The sequence below is a fragment of the Embiotoca jacksoni genome, unplaced genomic scaffold (genome assembly GCF_022577435.1).
Source record: "Embiotoca jacksoni isolate LCO1_2020_lvr unplaced genomic scaffold, fEmbJac1.0.p SCAF_14, whole genome shotgun sequence".
Lineage (NCBI taxonomy): Eukaryota > Metazoa > Chordata > Actinopteri > Embiotocidae > Embiotoca > Embiotoca jacksoni.
Genome location: NW_027185274.1, coordinates 3,894,709 through 3,912,500, shown reverse-complemented (window position 1 = coordinate 3,912,500; position 17,792 = coordinate 3,894,709). Strand labels below are relative to the sequence as shown.

Sequence of the window (17,792 nt, the reverse complement as noted above, 5' to 3'; positions counted from 1 at the left end):
AGAGGCCTTGTCTGGTTCCATTAGTGACCTGAGCAGCAGCAGCACCACTCGGCCCCCGGCTCACTGGAGGACAGAGCGCTGATCAGACTGCAGCACATCCCAGAGCAGAGAGTTTAGTCAGAGAGGACGGAGACAAGGTACAAAAAGGAGATGAACGAGCTGGCATGCAAGTCTAATAATGTTAAGAGCTGTCAACTGTCTCAACCTGTAACCAGCCACAGCCATTTCTTTGTTTCTCTCTTTGGTGCTCAGTGTGTAGTGTGATATAAAGAACTGTAATAACATTACGGGAATAGAGCTTTAGAATTTGCTTTCTGGCTAGAGTTGGATGACAAGTTTGATTCCTCTTTCTTAAGAGTCTATTAAATATGAAGCTTCTGCCAAAAGTTGTTGGCACATAAACTGGAAATAGTGAAAGAGCTCCGCTAGCGTTTCTCAAAAGTAAAAAAACAAACTGAAAAATAAATGGCACCTCTAAAGTGCAATATTGTTCAGTCCATACTAAAAACTAAAAGAGTTAAAAAGCAGCTATTTGTGCTTGTACAGGTCGTGTGCTGCACTTATTCTTGCTGAGGTGAACTGGTTTCCCCTCATGACACAACAATTTGTTGTTTAAGTCTTCAGTTTTTGTACAGATGAAACAAACAACATATATCATAATTATTCATTATTCATTTTTAGAGACATTCTTTTTACCTTTGAACAGAACTCGGGCAGATATTTCTGTACTCTATTCAACACTTCACTAACAATCGCCTGGATGTAGCATACAATATTTAGCTGCCAGATATGAGAGTGGTGATGATCTTCTCATTTAACGCACAGTTATCTGTCCCACCGCAGTTAGCTCGAAGGTTTTACACTGTGTTTTAAAAACATTCAGGAGGTATGTAACCCATTTCAGTCTAGCTGATGAAAACACACCAGCGCTAAACAGTTTTTAACTCACGGAGCATTGAAACAAAGATGAAAGGTCAGAGTCAGATCAATAACAAGAGACAGCGTTTGAGGTCTTCAGAGGCAGAAATCAAAATTTTAAAAAATGGTGAGGGTAAAGCAGGAGACATAAACTGAAGGAATGAAAGAAATGATGGAAAAGAGAAGATATAAACAACAACAAAAAACTTGTGGTTGCGAAGAAGTCACCGGCTACAAAATAAGAGCAGGTGTAATATTATATTACTTTATTTATCTTTTGTACAATGTAATTACAATACAAATATGTTGGTTTAAATACAAAAATTCTGTAAATAAAGATTAAAAATAAACTCCACTGGTTTGCTTTGTTACCATCACTAAACTATGGTTTTACAATCATGTTTATGAGGTAATTTAGTTTGCTTTAACGCAGAAAAACAATTTAACCTACATTTATAATTTGGAGGGCTTGCAAACAAGAGTCGAGGGCTTAAAAATATATTTTCAATGAAACTAAAAGCATCAATTTCATGAGTGAATCATTCTGGTTTTGAGGAGGATTCGTCCGAAAACAAAGGACTAAAAACCCTGGAGGATCCGAGGTGGTATAAATTAGGCCTGTGCCACATGAATTCAGGTTCTCTGAGAGGCCAGCCTATCAGACAGGATCGCTGCCACAGGAAGAGACCAAATAAGTTAATTCAACTTTGGGATTTAATAAGCAGGAAATCTAATCAGTGGCCTTCTGTATCCATACAATTCAATTCCCAAGGAGCATACAGTAACAGGAGCGCCTTTGGTCAGGCTGCAGTTTATATAACATACAGAAAAGACCTTCAGTAAAGAATAATTTAACTTTTTGTAATGTTGCATCTTCTTGAAAAGACCCGAACTTTTATGATTTTTTTTTTTGACAGTATTGGGAGTTTTGGCTATAAGGAGATGCACACAGTCAGAAAAAAAGTTATGAGATATATATGAGACTGCAATTATATGAATTTTTCTTAATATGATGTTTTTGAGGTTTTAAGAGTTGAGGCATATGATACTGAAATAAAAGCACCTCGTCCTTCAGAGAAGAAAAAAAGACAGCAGACAGTGCTTGTGTCGTGATGAATGCGTCCTCATTATCAGTGTCTTAACCTCTTACTTTTATCTCCCTTTTATCACATCTTATCTCATTTTCCTTCCATCAGACTTTCTCCATATCATTCTTTAAAAGTATTGCTCCATTCTCTCCTGCAGTCTCTCACATACAGCTTATCCTTCCTCTTTCCTCTCTACTCTCTAAATCATCTATGCTTTTGCTGTTAAATTTTTTTTCTCTGTTAATCTGCCAGAGTCTTAACTGCTCTTGTTTTTTTTAAAATTCCAATTCCTTGAGTCTATGTCTGCTCATCTGCATCTTTCCTTTTCACCTCCCAACATCCACACCAAAGTGTGTAATACACCCATCAGTCCACTAGAGGATACCATGTCAGTGTCACATCTTCACTCACTTAGGCGTGAAAAGTACACGTATGTATGACCAGGGTGAAGTGTGAAGAGCGATAAACTCTACGTAAGGAAGAAGCTTGGGGGAGGTTGGATTGATTGAACCCAATACTTTGACCTGGGAAACCTAGACTCTGAGAAACCAATGTTCATTTCTTTTAAGTCATGCGAGTAAATTCCTTACGTAACGTAAACTTTTTCACTTGCGTAAAGTAGTAACCTACAATATTACTTATTTTAACTCAACCATGATGTTTCTTTTTAAACCTAATCAGGTGTTTTTTGTTGGCGAAACCTAAGGCACCTTACTGTTCAAGGCTAGATGAGGAATATGACACTGACACGGGTATCCTCCAGTGGACTGGCAAGTGTATTACCCGCTTTGGCGTGATACCAGGTTGCATTATATATCCCAAAATCTGTTATGAGTGTCACACTACTGCAGCTGATACAGTAGTACGGTAGAGGTGAATACACAATCATACTGTGTACTGTGATGAGGCTATACCCTGTGTTTGAACACGTAAAAGGATCTATGGTTGTTGGAATGTAGTGCATTATTCTTTCAACGAGTTGCACAGTGTTGTCGTTGTTTTTTTTTTTTTTAATTATTATTTCCACTGAGTTGTTAAAGTTCCTTGGGTTTGTCTGGTGAAGATGGAGTCCAAAGGACTGTTGTGCTGTATTGTCCAGATAGTCTGTGTGCTGGATATCCTGAAGTCATTTTTCATGTCCCAGTGCCCAAGAAGTTAGGCGTTAGCAACAGAAGTGGGCTGCACAGCCAACGTGAAGCCGTATGGACTCAACCGGCCTCAGCAGCAGTGGAGCATACAGTATATACGTGAGGGCTAACAGGTGGAAGAAACATGCCGCTATATACACTTGTCTCACATGTCACACTACACAGCTGTACTGTCAGCCCTGGCTATTTGGTTCCTGTCATTCAGTTTCTCTCTACAACTGACCAATTGCACCTGTTTACTGTCTGCAATATGTAGTCAACAAAAATAAATATAGGGGATATAAAACAACATGCTCCTGAAACACTGCTTTAAAGTTTTGATTTTTAAGTACACATAACTTGTTAAAATAAAAAATACAATACAATAAATAAAATAATTTTGGCCATAAACTTCTACTATTGGTCAGTAAGTCCTTTTGGGTTGCAGGGTTGAGTCTCACATTTTGGATAGTCCTTTAAGGAATCCAAACATGTGCTGTGCTTGGCGAAGGTCAACATCAGTCCGTTCATCAGTCACAAAATCGCTTCTCTGCTTCTCTCGTGATGTAGCCAGATCCTCTAAAGTCTCCACCAAAATCAAGTAAAACTGCCAAAAATATCTCGTGGGGTGGGAATGCATCTGAGTGGAGTGCCCTTTTAAAGAAAGAAAACCACTGAACTGTGTGTCCCCCACAATGTTCTCAGAGGGGGCACATGCAGTACATCCAGGGACTTGTAGCAGGTAAAGTCAAAGTCAGAGTGGAGATGTGAAAGCAAGGAAGAGAGGCAGGTAGCGGGTGAAGTGGAAGGATTCATTCAGTCCATCGAGTCTAGAGAGATTCATACCTGATCGTCCAATTGCAGCCCAGCAAACTGACAAGTCCTCTCTAACTCACAAGGTAGTGTAAAGAAAGCAATTAAGATCATTGTGGTGCTCACTCCTATGAGAGCTTTCAGCAAATTGCTAGGCTAAATTTAAGGACTACAGCTTTGGGAGGCAAAGTCTGGTTTAGAGCTCAATCTCAAAAGTCTTTTGCAGATTGTTGGAGAAAGGGTTGGCTGCGGCAGCTGGCGCCTTGTTCCCAGGCTGCTGAGGCGCTGGTTTTGTCTCCAGTGCTGCCCACTTGGCCTCAAAACGGTCATCGTCTTGGGACTCGCTGACCGCTGGAGCTGTTAGCTGGCTGCCCTCTGGCGGCCAGCTGCTACTGCTGCCACCATTCCCACCAGTGCTGGAGGTCCCGTTCTGGAGGGCCATTGTGGCGCTGCTGTGCGGTGGGAGGCCATTAATGGTGGCTGATAATGGCGGAGTGGAAGAAAATGGAGGTGTGGAGAACCCTCCAGTGGGGCCTACTGCACCATGTGCCCCCGGATAGGCTTGGTGCGGCCCAACTGTTCCGAGCGCCCCGACTTTGGGCCCTCCTACGGCCGAGCCGATAGCTCCGCCCGCGCATGACGAGCCCGTGGCAGTGCAAAAGACATTGGCCACCATTTGCGATGGTGTAATGCCTACCACGGGCACGCTGGCGTTGGGATAGGTCATACTGCTCGCCAGACCTGGCATATAGGTCTGCATGGGCACAAAAGCAGGCTGGACAGGCTGGCTGGCAAACATTCCCACAGGGGCTGGAGTGACATCAAAGGCCAAGGGGAATGGCTGCATGGAGCTTGGAAGAGAGCCTGGGGGTCCAGGGAGGGAAGGCTGGATCATGGGGGCCCCAGACATGCTTGGACCGGACATAGTGGGAATAGACATGGATGGAAGAGACATAGGGGGACCTGACACCGGAGGGCCTGGTATAAGAGGAACAGATGATATCGACATGGGTGGCAGGGGCATCGGGGCCTGGCCTGAAAGAGCAGAAGGGCCAGAGATAAGAGGTTTGGACATGGTGCCTAGGGACAAGGGGACAGCTGACACTGCTGCCTGACCGGACATCTGATGACTGGACATGGAGGGTGGTCCGGGGATGGTAGGGATGGTGGGGCCCGGAGGAGGAGTCTGTTGAGCCTTGACAGCCTTGGAGACCTCCTCCAGCCACCTCTCGGCTTCAGAGGGTGTGCGCCTATGGCCGCTCTGCATTTGCATTTGCATCTGCATTTGCATCTGCATCTGCATCTGCATCGCCATGGAAACCGGAGGAGGGGAATGGATTGGCGGTTCCGGCTGCACCCAGGAGGAGGTGGCTGGAGGGGGGAAAAAAAGAGTCTTAGCGAGTGTAATAACTCCCCCACCAGTTAGTGTAGTTCAGCACTGAAAACTAATAAAAAAATTACTACAGATCTGTTGTAGTCTTTCTTACCCTGCATCGGCGCAGGTGGTGGAGGCAGAGCAGGGGGCACAGTGCAGGTTGGCGGGCCGTTTGCAGACATAGAGGGATTGGAGAAGAGCTCTTCTGATGGCTTGGTGAAGGAGGAGTTGATCTGGCAACACAGTGCATTGATACTACTGTCTCCCTCACCTGGCAATCCCATGTCCATCTCTAGTACTAGCAAGAAAGGAACACAAAGAGGGGGAGGTGGGGCAAAGAGAGGTAGAATGAAAAGAGGTGGTGTGGGATGAGGAGACGATGGAGCAGAGGGACAAACAAACAGAGAAAGAGAAAAAACAATATTTATTCAATTGTGTAAGAGACCCAGTTAGCAACAAAAGCATAGAAACTGGAGCAGATGAATACTTTGATGCTGGCTGCTGTTGACCTAAAAAGCGTGAAAAACAGACGTTTCGTAAGACAAATGCAGAAAATTGCCCAAAACAAAAAGGTTCAAACTTAATCACATACTGTAGGTGTAACATTATGTACATTTTAGCCTGTTTTGTCGTGCCTTGTTGTTGCTTAGACTAAGGTGAATTTGACTTTTTAAAATGTGATTAAGTCACTTCCTGACTGACTGGAGCTTTAAACCTTTCTTGCAAAGACCGCAGATATAAACAGATTCATTGTCCCCTTCCTAACCACAGAGATGTCCCAGACAGAACATTTGGGTTTCTCCCTCTCTTCCCTTGTCCTTCCTGGTTCAGAAGAGTTTCTTTCACACTGTGGGAAACTTTAAAACATGCTCATGCAGACGAGTGGGATTAAAGTGCAGTCAATGAATACACGTTTAGCACAGATGGTCCCATTGTGCAGCAAACCCTACTACTGTGGCATTCAAACCCACTCTTCTAATACATGTATGTCCCTCTGAACTTTGTGCATTGTATGGCTCCAAACATGGAAATATACCGGAGGGTTCAGAGGGCGCTGGAGGCATGTGCAAGGTCTCCCATTAACTCTGTACTTTGCTCTGCGGAGACCTACCCCGTGATCCTTCTCTTCCCCTGTTCTTATCAATGTCCCACAGACTTCAGAGGCTCTCTCAGCACTTCACATGTGTGCCTGTATACGGTATGTATGTGTGCGTGTGCGTGTGCGTGTGTGTGTGTGTGTGTGTGTGTGCGTGTGTGTGCATTCCTCATTTGCAGGTTTAAGGGCTGGTAGAAGACTTGCTGAAGGCCAACCCAGGACAGCTGATTGACCGCACAAATCAATACACACATTGTTCAGAGAGTCACAAGGGAGCAGGGAGGCAGTGGATGTAAACAGTGGAAATCAAAGGATAGACTATGAGGAACGGAGTGAAAGTGTCTGTTGAATGTTGTGGTTTAGTATTCCAGTCAAAGGAGCAACTCTCTCTCATCTCACTTAATGACTATAATCAGCCTTGCTACTGAGCACTCGGATCCCGTGGCACCACACTGAGTGGGTGTGTCTTTACGTGTGTGTGTCTTTACGTGTGTGTGTGTGTGTGTGTGTGTGTGTGCGTGCGTGTGTGTGTGTGTGTGTATACATCAACCTGTCAGAGCTAAGTTGGTTATTACTAATTGTACTTATAAAAAAAAAAAGAAGCCAAGAGCTCCCAGAGTTACACAGTGATCAGCACTGTTGCTAATAGCAATAATGACAGCACTTCACATAACTGCTATTTATCTTGTCAAGCATTCAGTGGAGGGCAAGTGTCAGGATTAACCAGAAGAATTACACCTTGTCTGCATGAAAACATGAATGTAAATGCACTTGAGATGTGCAGAAGGTCTATTCAATGATGAGATTATTCAAAGCCCTTCAGGTAGGGGTCAGTGACGCCACACTGAAGCCAAATGCAAAAAGTAATGTTGCTCCAACAAACAACCTTGACACAAGTGGAACACAGAGTCCACATGTAGTTTCTGTTTCTGTGCAGAGGCAGAAGTAATCTTCTTTGACTTCTTTGGGATAACAGCAACAGCATTTGAGGATTTGAGTTTGCAAAATGTTTTAAAAATATTCCTTTTTAAATTTGAAAAGGACATATTCTTTAAGGCACTTCCGATCTGGCTTCACTTTTCAGAGTTGGAGACTACTTACATTTTTATAGACAGTGCATAGGTTGACACCTTCTCTACTATTTATATTTTCATTGGATTCACCCTCTTCACACTGTAGTTCAAAGTAATAAACCCCTATTGAGCTGAGTGGTACAGTGCAAAAGTGCAAAGAAAATTTAAAATGGTGTAACTTAATATATTGTGGGACAATAACTTTCACACAGCTACTAAAAAACACATCAGAAGTGGAATTAGAAATTGCTAAAAATTACTGCAAATATAACAAAATGATGCATCCTGTTCACATTACTTTTCTCACCCTTTTCTTTTGAGCTGCTAAAGGCACAGTTGTCACTACTGTTGATGAATAAGTGAACTGGATACAGACAAAACTATTTTTCTTTGTTGCTGTTGAGTAGCTTAAGCCCTGCCATTTTATTGCCCCACTCCAGAGTCCAAGTTTGGGACCTTCTGCCCCTCATAAACAGAAGTTACCGGTGTCAGAAGGTCAGCAGGTGTCTTCACTTGTCAACATTTGTGAGATTAACGTCAGAAACCTCTCAACTCACCAGGGTTCTTGGTCTGGAAGTCTGTCTTGCGTTGCAGTGTCGATGGCAGGTCGTTGAGGCGGAGCGACAGCTGCCTCTTGAAGGGCGAGTTCTTTTGGCTGAGGGCCGGAAATCCCCGGAACGAGCCTTGACGCACCAGCTGCTCAATGGGCGCGTGGCGGCGAGGGATGGCGTGAGGCCCGCCTGGTTCAGGGCGCTCCATGGGGGATGCCGCACCCTCGGGTGGAGAGGCGGTGCCAGGTGGGAGTGCCGGCATGGCAGAGGGCTGGTCTGGAGGGAGAAGGTGTGGCAACGGTCAGTGCTGTTCAGCACATAATTCATATATACTGAAAGTGTCTTCATGCAAGTTTTCTCTGCTCTACATTTTTAGGATCAAGTCTCATTTTCAGCTTTAATGTGTGAAAAACCCTCCTACCTTTCTTCTTGTCCTGCAGCTTGTCATCTCGCTCGCTGCTGCTGCCCTGCTGGCTGCAGGAAGAGTTGGCGCGGAAGGAGCCCTCGCGCACAAATGAGGTGCGACTGGCGTCAAAGGAAGCCGTCACGCCGCACTCCTTCTCCCTCCGCTGCTTCCTCTCCAGACAGGCAGCAAAGGCACAGCCAACTGCGTGGCTCAGTCTCTCCCCCTGGTGCGAAAAAAAAAAAGAAAAAAGCTTTTAAAACAAGTACACACCTTCCATTAACCGGGAAGATCATAATTTATCACTTTAGATGTATGTTTAATAGAGCTTATTAGGATCAGGGTGCAATTATTAACCTCAAATCGTTCATGTTGTCAAACGTCAGCAAGAGTTCATGCTCTGAATGCAACCAATCCCAACCAGCGTTCTGCAGTTATTCCGTCTATCCCATTAAACTTCCTCATACCCTGCCAAGCTTCTTCTTACTACGGAGGCAGCCGTGACAGCTATGGGAGAGACAGCTGAGTTTAAGATGAACAGACAGCGATATGGAGAGTGTGTGGGTGAAACAGAGACAGACAGAGATGGGTAGATAACTCCACAGGCCTCTGTCTAATCCCCTCTCCTAATCCCGCAGGTCTGTGCTGCGTTCCCTTCCGTCCGCATTACTAATCCAACTCGCAGGCTAAACTGATGAAACCACTGTAGGGTTGAAAGCACACTGCACCCTGACAGTACAGGTTCTATCACACTTGTCTTTAAATTTCTACCTTCCCATCCCAATGTCAATCAAATGAGCAACACAGGTTTGAAATCAATTATTCTGAAATGTAGAAATCCTCAAAATTAATTAGGTGATCATCAAAATTAGTATATATATTTTTTTAAATGCTGCAAATGTAATGGGAAGTTGAGGTGAAACTGTTACTTTGTGGGTTTGAGTTTCATTCAAAACCCCACTGATATTTGTAATAACGTGAATGATTAAACATCAACACAATCTTACTACTATATGTTGTGTTATTGAGCTTTATATGTCTGGGAAAAAACAATCATTTAAAAATAAAAACATTGGAAATTTCTGCTTTTTGCAACTTTAAGAAGCACTATTTTCTGTAAGCCCCAGAGCATTGTGGGTAAAACTGTTTGCTGTAGGTGTTTTCAGACTGAAGAGATCACAGCTAAAAAATATAAAAGACTGTTGGTAAATATTTTTTTTCTGGATATAACCAAGTTGTGATGATGCAAGTACACACGCTGTCACCCAATATCACACATGTAATACACCCACCGGTTCACCAGAGGATACCATATCATGTGTCACGTGTTTCCTTACCTCGGCATGAATATTAAAGTGTCTTAAGCCACATTGTTAGGAGAAGGAAAAGATCATGGTTTGGATTAAAATAGGTAATTTTATGTAAGTAACGTAAGCTACTGAATGAACAGTACATAAGTTAAATACATTATGTTATGTACATAATAACTTAAAAGAAATCCACATTGACTTTAGCTTTTGCTATTGAAAGCTGATCGTTTGGGTGAAAGCCCTGTGTTTGTTCCATCCAACCAGCCTCAGCCTCCACCTCAATCACATGACCTCTGTCTTTAATCTTGGTCATACATGTGAGTACTTATCACGCCAGGCGAAGCAAAACGTGACACTGACACTGTATCCTTTAGTGGACTGATGGGTGTATCACAGGCTGTGGTGTGATACTGGGCTGCACATTTTCAAGGCAGTTGTTGTTTTTTGGTATGCTCATCAATTACTTTTAAAGTTTTAGATTCCAATAAAAAGTCTGTGGATGCTAGTTTTCCCTAGAATATGGAAAGTAAACCTCAGGCACACAATTTTGTAGGAAGAAAGGGTTATGCTTAAGGAACTGTCCCCTCACCGAGTCTTTCAGTGCCATGAAGCAGTGACACATCCACCGTCTGGTCGTCCCATCTCGGCAGATGTAGGAGAAGGCCTTGTCATAGTTACGATCAGGAGCGCAGAATGAAACCTTCTCAATGGTCTGGTCCACAATAAGGTCCTGAGAGAGACAGACAGAGGAAACGAGACAGAGGAAGAGGAAAATCAGGAGGAATCAGACCTGACAGCGCGCACAGAGAAACTGAGTCAATCGAGTGGTTCCAGCAGGTAGATTGAATCAAATCGCATCTGTCACGGTTTTGTCTCTCTAACCGCTGCTAACTGATGACAAACAGGAAATATTGCTCCAACACGGGGCTCACCGGCTCACAGACTGATCCTCTGAACCTCACTTAACCCCTTCAATCCTCACCTCTTCAACCTATTTACACATCCACTGATGACAGCAAAGAGAGGGACTACAGACTAATGACACCGAATCCTCTGTTATTCTCTGGGATGTTTCCACTACTTGGCCTTCCTTCTATAAAAGGGTTATTCAGTGTCTATAGTCACTATAGAAGAAGCTAAGAGGGGCCCCTGTCTCTCTCTGTGTACATTAAGGGGCTCCCGGCTCACCTCTTTCACTACCCAAAAAACAGAACGAAAAGGAAAACAAGAGGTGAGAACGAGAAAGAAAGGGAAGAGAGTAAAAAAGAGAGTTCACACACTCACCCACACACTTCCTCCCTCTCTTTCAGTGTCTCAGAAAACAAAGAGGGGAGGATGAGGAGAAGGAGAGAGGGAGGATGAAGACGGCAAAGGAGGAGAAAGGAAAAGAACGATGTGAGGAGAAATAGTTGGAAGAATAACACTCCATTCAGTGTGGGCCAATTAGTGAATGAAGGGGGATACTGGTACCGAGGCGAAAGGCTGAGCCGACACTAGTGTGGGTGTTCCTTCATCTCTGGTATCGTAGGTTCCTCTGTGACACTATAAACACATCATACTCTATGTGTTTTCTAGCGATTTATAACACTTTATGCTCTCATGAGGAATATTTCAGATGACATGTGCGGGGGTGACTCAGATCGTGTCCTTCCATCACTGAAAGGAAGACTACGGTGACTCAGGCTGTGTCATCTAGGCAAAGAAGTCACTGCCTCGAGCACAAAAAAACTGCTGAATGGAAAAAGACTTCAGTGTTTCTGTCTATTGATGATGTATTATGAAGGTCATGCGGAGCTGCGTGTGATGCATAAATCCACATTTGCCGACAGACTGTGGGAAAGGGTTTGAATAATGGTTGAATGGCACTGAGGGCGTGCTTTCTGATCCCTGGATAGAAGCTAAACTGATGAAGGGCGATGATGAAAAGGAAGTGAAAGACAAGGAAGGAGGCAAGTGTGAAGCTCATAATGACTGAGTGTCTAACCACATTTCGTTATCTTAAACCTGCATTAATCCATTTTGGAAAGTGGTAAACGCATTTAACATACTGTATAGTAGGAGCGTGTTACCCAATGCAATAGTTTTTTAAAGCTTTTGATGAACGATGGAGCTCTATGGCGCAGAGGAGTAAGATATATGAGACCTACGTGTGATATAGGACTTAAAAAGGAAAAATAAGAAAGGAGATGAAAGTGAAAGGAGAGAGGAGGAGTAGGACTGAGGGACTGGGAGAGGTGAGGTCATGTGTATGGCCTTGAAAAAAAAAAGAAAAAGGGTGGGGGTAAAGTGAGAAAGAGGCTGCTCTATTGCTCTCTGCTCTATTCTCTGCTGCTCTTTATTCTGCTCTGCTTTCAATAGAGCCGAGGCTATAGCTGTGTTCACTGTAGGAGGCCTCTCTAGACAGACACTCCTCAAGTGTGTGTGTGTGTGTGTGTGTGTGTGTGTCTGTGTTTACTTGATCTTCCCTCCCCCACTATGCACCTTCAGCAAGCAACCATGAGTCACAAATGCCAGCTCTCACTCACACACACACACACACACACACACACACACACACACACACACACACACACACACACACACACACACACACACACACACACACACACACACACAAGGGCCCAAACTAGACTGGGAGCATGACAGTAGATAAATGGTGGACCCTTCCTGCTGTCAGCCTTAAGACAACGTCATCAAACTGGGGACAGAGGGAGACTTTTGTTGGTTGTTTGAAGATGGAAAATGTGTGTCTTGACTGAATCCACCAATATATATTTCTTCTACAATGGTGCAAAGATAGATGTGTGTTAGAGAGGTGAAAAGCATCAGAAGTTTGCAGGACATTTCTATCTTCTCCCTTTGGTTGTCTTATGAAGCTGAGACTGACGACAGATAAAATACCCGTGTTGTGCACAGCACTTGATCACAAGGAACAAATTTGACCTGCTTTTCTTTGTTGCCGAGTGAGTGATAAAGTGGGGAAAACGGGAAGACAGAGAGGAGGGCAAAACAAGGAGATGCACGCAACACATAATAAAATGTGTTTTCTTACCTTGGTTTTGTCATCCACCACCCTGAGTCCATCAGCTGAAACCCACAATAGTGCTTTTACTGTCTTTTTCCCGCTCTGAAAAGACAATAAAAAGACAGTGAGATTAAATAATTCAAAGCTTAATAGGCAAGTGACAAAGTTTTACAGTAAATACACAATCATGAGCCCATCCCACCAGATGTTCTCACAGCAAATATTGCAGAGGTGTGATCATCAAGCAAACCACTCTGATTCACAGTTATATAAAATGCTGATTACATCCTTAGAGTAGATGAGGTAGTGGAGGGTTAAGAGCGGAGAAGCGGGCAGAGGTAAAAACTGTGCCAGCTGGCACTAAGAATCATTTCTCCAGAGGAGGGCACCAGGCAGCGCTAATAACACACTCAGCATGGGCCGGGCTAAAAATATACGCGCTAAAAAAGTGTGAGGACTCCATGTGAGAGTGGAAGCGTTGCATGTGTGTGCGCATGTGCACATGAGTCTGCATATAAGCGTGTGTGTGTGTGTGTGTGTGTGTGTGTGTGTGTGTGTGTGTGTGTGTGTGTGTGTGTGTGTGTGTGTGTGTGTGTGTGTGTGAGAGAGTGAGGTAAACAGAGAGCCGGCACTGCAGGAAATGGCTTGGAAACCCACAGCGAAGCGATAAGGAGCCTTAAATTTTGCATAATCCCATTGACAAGAAGAGAAGGGGGAGAATGATGGAGGGCTAAAAAAAAAAGGTGGAGTAGGGAATCAAAAGAAAAGGAGAACTCTGGAAGAAAGTTTTCAGCTCAAGCTATCGCAGAGATGCTGCGAAAGAAAAGATGCTGAAATTGATGGAGGATGGAGAGAAGCAGAGACGATCCAGCAGGGAGAATCAAAAGAGCAAAACAAATGAAAGGAAAACAGAGGCAAGAATTAATGCATGAAGTATTTCTCCTGTGGCTGTGTTTCAGTCAGGTTTTAACGGGATTTCTCTGTAAGATTTTCTAAGCGGTGCAATTTGTCACAGATAAACTTACACTCCCTCTTGGGGATCAGATCAGAATGACTGTGCACTGAAAACAAAAAATATCCCACATTGTTTCCCTAAAATATTCACGTTTACTCCCAGTTACATAAAGAAAAAACAATGGCAGAGCTATAGATGTGCAGACTGTGAACAAAGTGATGCACTTTCTACACCGGTGTGTATGTGTGTGTGTGTGTGTGTGTGTGTGTGTGTGTGTGTGTGTGTGTGTGTGTGTGTGTGTGTGTGTGTGTGTGTGTGTGTGTGTGTGTGTGTGTGTGTGTGTGTGTGTGTGTGTGTGTGTGTGTGTGCGGGGCTGTGGCTGTCTGACACTGGTCGGCCTGTGTCACTCTGTTCACACGCTCTCTGTCCAAATCCAGCCTCCCAAAGGGGGGCCAAAGAGTGTGTGTCAGTGTGTTTATAAGCATTTGTTCTGGCCCTAAATTTATTTTCTGCTCTGTTTTCTGTAGTAGGATCAGACAGATAGAAAGTATGATGAGCAGACAGATGTGGAATAAGACCGACTAGGGAGGGCGATTAAAGTGGGAAAGAAGAGAAAATAAGAAGAAGAGAGGTATCTGCAGTGTGTGTGTGTGTGTGTGTGTGTGTGTGTGTGTGTGTGTGTGTGTGTGTGTGTGTGGGATACTTACAACTTTTAGCTTCTTCACTGCCTCCTCGCATACATGCATTCCTCTCGACTCCTCCACCTCCACCAACCCCAGGTACTGCAGAGGAAAGAAAAGAGAGGTGTTAATAGCTAAAACCAAATAATGTTGGCTGTTTTTCAGGTTGCAACAACACTCTTCATCTAACCCTCCTTCCAGTAAAGCAGCCTGAGCTGAGCTGTACTATGTCAGAACAAAGGAAAGAGACAAAGTGACATGAAAGCAACCAAAGTCTCATTAGTCCCCATCAGTATTTCAATAAGTGCGGTGATATTGACAGGCGAGAGGCTGGTGAGCTACCATACTGGATTTACAGCCGTATATTGGTGCTGATAATGAGGACAGCAGAGAGAGAGAGGAGGACTAAAGTCATTTATAGCCTCACATCCCCTTTTGTTGTCTCTCCAGTGCTCTGCTCTGCGGTGTACGGAGAGCCCACGGGGACACAATTAAAGCTCCCGCAGCTCTGCTGGAGTCAGAAGCCAAGTGGTGAAAGATGAAGATGAGCCCTAAGGAGAGTGTTGAGGAGACTGATCCATGAGCTGAAGTACCTGTTGGAAACAATATGTGACCGAGTGTAGTGGATTTGTAGATATGTTTTGTTTTGTTTTTTTAGCCGAGACAGTTCAAATAGACAGATGTCTGAAATTTGTCATTGTTAGATGTGCAGCAGGCTGTAGGTAGAAAACAAACAAAGTGATTGAGACGACTGACATGAGAAATTGTTTCTGTCATAAACTACACCAATCACTGCTCAGAGTCTGGTCAGTACATATCGTGTAGTCAATCAGACTTCAATGTAATCTGTGCTGTTCACTCCAAACAGAGACTTTTGATCCCTGACTTTAGCCTTTAAGGCAGAGCCTCCTAAGGACCCAACAAGAGTGCAACATATTTTATCAGCTCATCATATCTTAAAATCGTAACCTTAAAAGAAAATAGTAAAGCTGTCAAATAAATGTAGCCAGTGCAATATTTCCCCTACGAAGCACAAGCATAATGTTGGTCAAATTGACAATACTCAAGTACAGTAGCTTTAAAATACCATAATGTATACAAACATTTACTTATATTCCACACAATATTGCTTTCAAACGCACAATCTCTTTTCAGGTAAGACAATTGACTTACTGCATATTGGTTATTAACTGAAGTGAGCAACTTGGTGACAAATGATGTTTTGAGTGTAAAATGCATCATTACCTCAAAATCCTTCAGAGGAAAAAAAGAATCCAACAGGTGTGCACAGTGTCTTTATGATCTGTGTGGCTGGTAAATAAAACTCATTCTGTACTAACAGTCTGCTTGAACAACAAACTGCAGTCATTAAATGTGGGTTTTTATTCTAATGTGACACATCTGGCCTGTAGTGTAGAATAATGTGGTAAACAGCTGGATATACAAAGATCCCAATATGCTGCTATCATAAATGTCGCACATGAGGGGACCTCATGTCAAATTATCTTCATGCTGCCATCGCTGATGCAAAAGGGGTTTCTGTTCTTTTAACAGTGATGCCTGTTGATGCTTTGGAACAAATACAAAGTTAATTTCTCCCTGCTGCTCGAGCTAACACTGGTCTGTTTTAAAAAAATCACTGCTAATCATGTCAGTGAGCTAGCATTCGAGTAAAAGTCTAAATATGGTGGTGGTATGAAAACGTTTTAGAAAAATGGGGAAACTGTACAACTTTCCATACCCAGAGGAAGTGAAGGTGGAGAGAACACAAACAAATAACCTGCTAAACTTTCCAACAGACCATTATCTCTCCCAAACTCACTACTTTTCTGAAAGTCAACTTTTCTCTCCTCACTGAGCTCAGAAACCCTGTTTTTGTTCCTTTGGTGCAGTTCGGCAGCTCTTGACGAGGCATTAATAGTGCATGACTCGTGAATACATTTAGAAACTGGAAAAACAGAAAGGAGGCAGAGATGTGAGGAAGAAAAGAGGACCAAGGGAACACGGAGGGGGAAAAAAAACAACATAAAGAGAGTGAGAGGGTTTTTTGTGCTTCCATCTCTGTAAAAGTTCAGAGCTCCACGTCACTGCCCATCTCATCGCTGGCTCTGTGGCATATTACCATCAGGACCATTTTCCATTAGCCCACTTTAGCCACTCACACTGGCTTTTCTTACACTCTTCTTCCTTTGCTCTTTCTCTTTACAGTCAGTCTGCAGCCTTTCTTTTCTTTCACCTCTCTTATCTCCTCCTATATATCTTTTTCATTTCATATCTCAGGATGTCTCTCCAACCCCTCTGTGTGCCCTCATCCCTCACCCTGTCATTTCCTGTGGTTTCTGTAATCCATAACTCCACTTTGTGGTCACTCCTCCCTCTCTGCCCTCCATCTCTTACTGTCATTGTCTCTCCAGCTGTTCAACAAATCACTTTGGCTCTCGGAGTTAGACATGCTGTGCATGCTTAGCCTGGAGCTGGTTATCAGTAAATTGGGCCATTAATAATGCTCCTTTTTGCATTTAATGCTTAAGAGGCATTCAGCTGCAGAGCAGACTCATAATATCAAAAGGTTAAAGACACACAGCCCTTATTTTTCTTATCAGCCTCAGACTTACTTACAGTTTGGCTGCCTTATGCATAAAAGACATCAAACTCTTGCATTTTCAATTCACAGATTTGATGTTATGTTCATGGCATGCTATTCTCATCTCCAAGATTAAATCAGCTGACTTGTGCTTTTCAATTTTTTCAATTTTCATTCACTTGCTTTCTTTGTAAGACTCATGTAGATAACAGTATTGATACCACTCTCCTGTCTGTACAGTGTACACTGATCATGTATAAGTTAAAGCCAGCAAACAATTAGCTTAGTTTTGCTGAACGACTGGAAACGGGGGGAAACAGCAACTTCTATTTCACAAACTCAGTGACCTAGTTACTTTTAGACAAAGTCCGGCTGGTTGTTTCCTCCTGATTCTTTCCTAAGTCTTTATGCTAAGCTAATGTTGGACAGTGGACCGTGCTGAGGGTGTACATATGACATGAGCGTGGGTTTGTGACATCACAAAGTTTCAGAAGTCACAGTCAGCACAGTCACTGAATACGGGCTGTGTGCATTTCTGTGTAGACTGAGCACTTTGAAACTTCCACGGTATTTATACAGCACCTTGACCGGCTTTATAATCAAAGAAGAAATGGAAATTTGAATTTATACAATATGGGACCCTTAAAATATATTATGAATGTGATAATAGTGTGTAAAATATAATGTAGGGCTGCTATTCTGTTATTCTGTTAAGACCTACATTAAAGGTTGTAAGTGGAGCATAAGGAGGTCTAGTGCAGAAGCAGATTCTGGTTTTCTTCTTTTATGTTCAA

General features: G+C 43.3%; 1 protein-coding gene and 1 long non-coding RNA gene across 5 annotated transcripts in view; one reads left to right on the top strand and one right to left on the bottom strand.

The window, feature by feature from the left end:
• Window positions 1-8,572, top strand: part of LOC138197052 (uncharacterized) — an 8,895-nt gene extending 323 nt beyond the window's left edge. The window contains exons 1-3 of the long non-coding RNA XR_011178180.1: window positions 1-137; window positions 8,051-8,341; window positions 8,482-8,572. The exon at window positions 1-137 is cut by the window's left edge and continues 323 nt beyond it. This is a non-coding gene — a long non-coding RNA (uncharacterized lncRNA). The remainder of the gene's footprint in view (window positions 138-8,050; window positions 8,342-8,481) is intronic.
• The window catches only part of numbl (NUMB like endocytic adaptor protein), a 59,685-nt gene continuing 43,050 nt past the window's right edge, over window positions 1,158-17,792 (bottom strand). For 3 of the 4 annotated variants that reach the window (XM_069147518.1, XM_069147517.1, XM_069147515.1), the window contains 7 exons: window positions 14,442-14,516; window positions 12,807-12,881; window positions 10,344-10,484; window positions 8,463-8,670; window positions 8,048-8,317; window positions 5,434-5,619; window positions 1,158-5,317 (listed from right to left, as the gene is read on the bottom strand). In XM_069147518.1, coding sequence (XP_069003619.1) covers window positions 4,143-5,317; window positions 5,434-5,619; window positions 8,048-8,317; window positions 8,463-8,670; window positions 10,344-10,484; window positions 12,807-12,881; window positions 14,442-14,516 — 2,130 coding nt within the window. In that variant the 3' untranslated portion in view covers window positions 1,158-4,142. The remainder of the gene's footprint in view (window positions 5,318-5,433; window positions 5,620-8,047; window positions 8,318-8,462; window positions 8,671-10,343; window positions 10,485-12,806; window positions 12,882-14,441; window positions 14,517-17,792) is intronic. The other variant, XM_069147516.1, reaches the window with a different exon arrangement.